The sequence below is a fragment of the Triticum aestivum genome, chromosome 2B (genome assembly GCF_018294505.1).
Source record: "Triticum aestivum cultivar Chinese Spring chromosome 2B, IWGSC CS RefSeq v2.1, whole genome shotgun sequence".
NCBI lineage: Eukaryota > Viridiplantae > Streptophyta > Magnoliopsida > Poales > Poaceae > Triticum > Triticum aestivum.
The window spans coordinates 456,732,513-456,737,361 of record NC_057798.1 but is presented as its reverse complement, the minus strand read 5'-3'; the positions used below and the strand labels follow the sequence as shown (position 1 = coordinate 456,737,361).

The 4,849-nt window shown below is 42.1% G+C and overlaps 1 protein-coding gene across 1 annotated transcript; it reads right to left on the bottom strand.

Annotated features, from left to right (window-relative positions):
* Positions 1 to 2,871: 2,871 nt before the first annotated feature.
* Positions 2,872 to 3,902, bottom strand: LOC123041383 (protein GL2-INTERACTING REPRESSOR 1). The gene is made up of 2 exons (XM_044464001.1): positions 3,702 to 3,902; positions 2,872 to 3,575 (listed from the first exon to the last, which is right to left on the bottom strand). Exon 2 carries the CDS (start codon positions 3,554 to 3,556, stop codon positions 3,209 to 3,211), a length of 348 nt encoding a protein of 115 aa, XP_044319936.1. The 5' UTR covers positions 3,557 to 3,575; positions 3,702 to 3,902; the 3' UTR covers positions 2,872 to 3,208.
* Positions 3,903 to 4,849: the final 947 nt, after the last annotated feature.

The following is a 4,849-nucleotide window of genomic DNA, read 5'->3' as shown; positions in this document are numbered from 1 at the left end:
TCCTTGCCACGTCACACTGGACAAGTGGCGGACAAGTGGCCAGGTGTGACATCGAGGCGCGGCCCAGCTAGGTCTCGTCCGTTCCTCCCTGAAATTTAATTCGAAGGCGCGCCTGGATTTCATTTCGTTTTCGTTTGCTGCAAATGCAACCCTAATTTGGGGACTCCAAGCTCCCCTCATTCCCCTAATCTGTGGGCACCGTCTGTGCGTGCTTGGGGCTTTTCTGTTGGATTAAACCCTAACACCTCCTCGATTTTTCACCCCATTTTTAACCAATTTTTCATGTGATGGTGTCCTCCGGATTCTGCGGGCAGGGTGATGGGCTGGTGCAATGGTACTGCTTGTTTCCTCAGCGACTGAACGGCCCATTTTGATCCAACAATGACTTGTGAAACTCTCTTCTGTTTGCAGATTGGGACCGTCGATGGTTAATGGATCATCACTATGGTGAATATTTCTACTAGCGTTCTGCTATATTTTTGTTCGGTTGAATATGTCAGCGTAAACCAGGGAAGTTCGATGCCACACATCCCTTTGTACATGGTAGCGCTGAATTTATTTTCCCAATCCAATGCGAGGGCTTTTCAGTTATCAGGTATTCATTGGCATTGGAATTGGCATTGGCATGATTCTTCCGTAATGTGTTGTTGCCACAGCTACAGATACTCTTGCAGATGTAGACTCTGACAGCTTCACCCATAAATGCAGCTAAATAACCTTGAACAACTATGAACTTAGAGGCACAGAAGTTTTCAAGAAGATCGATACTGGTTTGTAGTATATCATTCTGCTAATGCATTCACTGTAAGGGGAATCCACTACTGGGGAACATATTTAACCTGTTAGCTGGTTGAAAAGAACAGCTAAAAATCATCTTATCTTGGAACATATTGGCTTAGAAGTATCACCCATCAACTTATTTACCAAAGTCTTTTTTAAGTGATGCGCCACCAATAAAGTTATCAAGATTGTCAAGAACAGCAGAAGTGCTGCATGGCTTATTTCTGTTCTTTTCAGTATTGTTCTGTAGCAGTCATGCTCATTTTTCATCCATATAACTGCTACCTGGACAGGAATCCATAGCCTTCAGTCTTCTCACCTTATCTCAAATAAAATATAAAACACACATATTACATTAGGACAAAAGGCTTCATTGAGCTTTAATATGTGGTCTGACCCTGGCAATCATGTACTTCGTATACACATATTGGTGCTTGCCACTTCTGTATCTCAAATGCTAGTTCTTCTATGGATTTTTTTGCAGACCTTGTTTTTTGGAGTTAAGAAGATCCCTGAACCCAACATTTGAAGGCATGCTATTGCACTCTAATTGTAGATAGTTTACTTCTGATTTGTTAAGTTCCCTTATTTTTAGTGATACGTTCAGGCCTTAGAGCTGTATTTTCTTTAATACTCTCGAAGTATTAGTTTTAAGGATGAAACCAAGTATTGTTCTCACCAACATGGAGTAACATACACCAGTACACATGAGTATGTAGGGGGGGGGGGGGGTATTTTCTTTTATCTGTTTCACGTTACTAGGTTGTTAAAATATGTACGTTGAGTGCAAAAACACACAGGTGAACATGGTTCTACGTGCGCCCACATGAATTGTGAATTCAAATTTTTTTATCTGTTTCACGTTACTAGGTTGTTAAAATATGTACGTTGAGTGCAAAAACACACAGGTGAACATGGTTCTACGTGCGCCCAGATGAATAGTGAATTCAAAAAATACTAGAAAAAAAATCAAAAACATATGAAACTTTGGGATATCAAACTTGGTCGACTATGTATGTTAATTTTTTCCAGTTTTATTTTTATAGTATTCTTTTCGAATTTACTATTCATAAGGGGTGCGGGTGGAACCATGTTCACCGAATTCCTGTCCCACTAACTGGTTCTACAATCTTCTGATTTCATTTACTGAAAGTGTTTGATTATGTTGCAGGAAATGCCAACTTTGGTGTTTGTAGTTATCCAGGCCAAGGAAAGAACAGAAAATCTTACGCATCCATCAATTATAGCAGCCTCACATATCATAACAAAATTTGGCCTGAGTATTTATTTATCTTCTTTTCTTTCCCATGTTGTGTGTCATTTACTTTCCTTCGGAAGTAATGGGGTCATTTCCTTTTCTGTTGCCTTATCGTTGAACTACACGAGGACACTTCCTGATACACAGGTCTTTTCTTTGAAAGATGAAATGAAAGTGACGTGCTTACCATTCCAATCGAGACAATTAAGGTACACTTAACAAAGCACATGCCTTTTAGTTTCCTGTCTGTTTTTCTTTTCCTTTTCTAATGTGATTCAAGCCAACAAGTAGCATGGCTGGTCTCCGTATCTGATTATGATGATGTGGACTCAAACGAGATGTCTTTATTGAGTAAACATAAATCAACCGGCTTGCAAAGTTGACCAAAGCGGGCATTAAATTAGGTTGCTGGCGTGCTACTTCACAATGTACATATTCAGATGGAAGTATAATGGCAAGAGATAGATGATGGATGCTGAAATCAATCGATATTCATTGCATGGCGTCACACCGTAGACTGTTTGATTGTTTCAAATACTATATCTCTACAATTTGAAATTTGATCACCTTTTTAATTACATGATGTCTTTTTCAAGGATAGTAGGTAGAGTCCTCATTATTTTGAGGCGTGGGAGTTGTAGTGCCAATTGGTTAGTTCAACTAATCTGTGGTGACAAATTCCTAACACTCCATTTCTGGGGTTGACTGTTCTTCTTGCACTTTCTCCACTTTGTATGCTGGATTTGCATACCTTGTCTGAAAACAAAGGAATGAACAGATGAGTGTTCATGGTGTGAAGTCTTTTCTTGTCTAGATGTTTCAGAATAATACTCATCCGGCCCAACTTGAGATTTTCAGGGGTAATCTTTTCTTGTCTTGAAAGTAAGAAACAGAAGAGAAGAAGTCTAGTCCTATGCCTAACAAACTACTCCAGTTAGAACCACCGAAGAAGAACACAGGAGAGGGGATATAGTCCCCAGTGTATCCATGATGTGTCAAAATCGTGACACCAGCACATGGATAATATGCCAGTCTCACAATTTTAATACTGACATATCATGGTTACACTGAAGAAATGATCAAACGAAAGAGAACTACTGAACCTAGGACTTCATATAAACGCTTTTCTTGATGTCGGTGCTGCCGAATGGAGCCTCTCCTCCTCTTCTTTCACCCCCTCCTGCTCTTCCTGCTGTTGCTGTTGGTGCTGTTGTTATTGTTGCTATTGTCCTGCAGGAAGTCAAGGAGCACGGGGCTCTTGCACTGGGGGCACCGAGGGTCGTCTTGGGGGAGCATGACGTAGATGAAGCAGCGAGGGCAGGCGGCGAGCACCATGGACGTCGCCTCGGGGCTGTTGGACCACTGCAGGCCGTGCTCGTTCTCCGACGACAGGCATGAGCTCGGGGACGACTCCTCGTCAGCCATCACCCTGTTGGAGGAGTCCCCTCTTGCAGGCAGCGAGAGGTTCAGCTTCAGGTCAAGGCCCTTTGATGAGCTCTTCCTGTTGCTGCGGCTCATCCTCAGAGGTATCCCCTGCCTGCACACATCAAAACGTTGAACTGTCGGATTAGCATCAGCTCTGAAAGCTACTATTGATCGATTGTTGCAACCTAGAAGAGATTAGAGATCACTAGAGATGGATGCATATAGGGAGGGAGCTTACTTTTGCGTCGGGTCCGAGAAGCAGGAGGCGTGCAGATGAAAGTGAGAGCGACAGGGGAGGGGATGCTCTGGAAGGAGAGAAGCCCGGGAGTTGGAATGCTAGGAGCGTGTTGCGTTGGTGTAGTTGGAATGGAGATGGCGAGTATTTATAGTGGGGAGGGAGATGGATGGGGAGAGGTCAATTAGTTTTGTTTAATGCAACAGTGAGAGGCATACTACTACTTCTCTCTCTCGCTCTCCCTCTCATGTTGTACAACGCCGAGGCATTTTATTACCCACCAAATCATGGTTGGAGAGTGGCAAGGTATGGGTTGAATATTTTGTGTTATGTTGGGTGGAAGAGAAGTGCGAGGTGAGAGGGCTGGTCATGCACACAAGGTAGGCTATCTAACAGGCGAAAGCAGAGGCTGGGTATGTAGTTACAGCTAGACTTTTGACATGTTTTGCTTTGCTTTTATTTCCTCTTTACCCTAATGAAAGCTTGCCACTGATATTAAGGGCTCTAATCCACACACTTTTTTGTCAATCTTTTCATAGTAGAGTTCACATATTAGAGTGGTTTAAAGTTAAAACACATGTAGTGATTCAGTTCTAAAAGTTTGCAAATGACTTGCCTCCAACAGGTTTCACTGCTTCTAGACAGTGGACATGGAAGATAGACACATCTTGTAATTATGACGGTTATTATTATTGGGTGTGTAGTTGAAAGTTGAAACTCATCAATACCTGTCCTAATTGCTTCAAAAGCTTAATTTTTTTTTGACTGGCCCAAATTGATTTCACCACTTGAATGTGATCTTGAATGGAATTTATTTGGCACAGCGTCTCAAAATGCACATCATACTGCTAGCAGGAAAAAGAAAGTAGAGAGTAGTACACTAAATAGACTTGAATGTTGAGCCATTGGTTTTTGCTAATCGAATAAATGGGGTCCTTGAAGATATGCTGCTGCTATGCAATTTTTAGGTCTTTAAATGGTGCAAACGCAAGGCCTATGTATGTACCCATGCGGTGCGCATCCTCATACAATGACGAAGAGATAAGCAATACATTAATGCCACTTTGTTTCATGCACATAAGAGCAGCCTCCTCCTCCTCCACCCCCCTTGTTCTAATGTCACTGCCCGCTTTGAAAAATCTCAGCTCCCT

Bases quoted from the DNA above. Each gene is read 5' to 3' on its own strand.
- LOC123041383 (XM_044464001.1), bottom strand. From the start codon at position 3,556: ATGAGCCGCAGCAACAGGAAGAGCTCATCAAAGGGCCTTGACCTGAAG.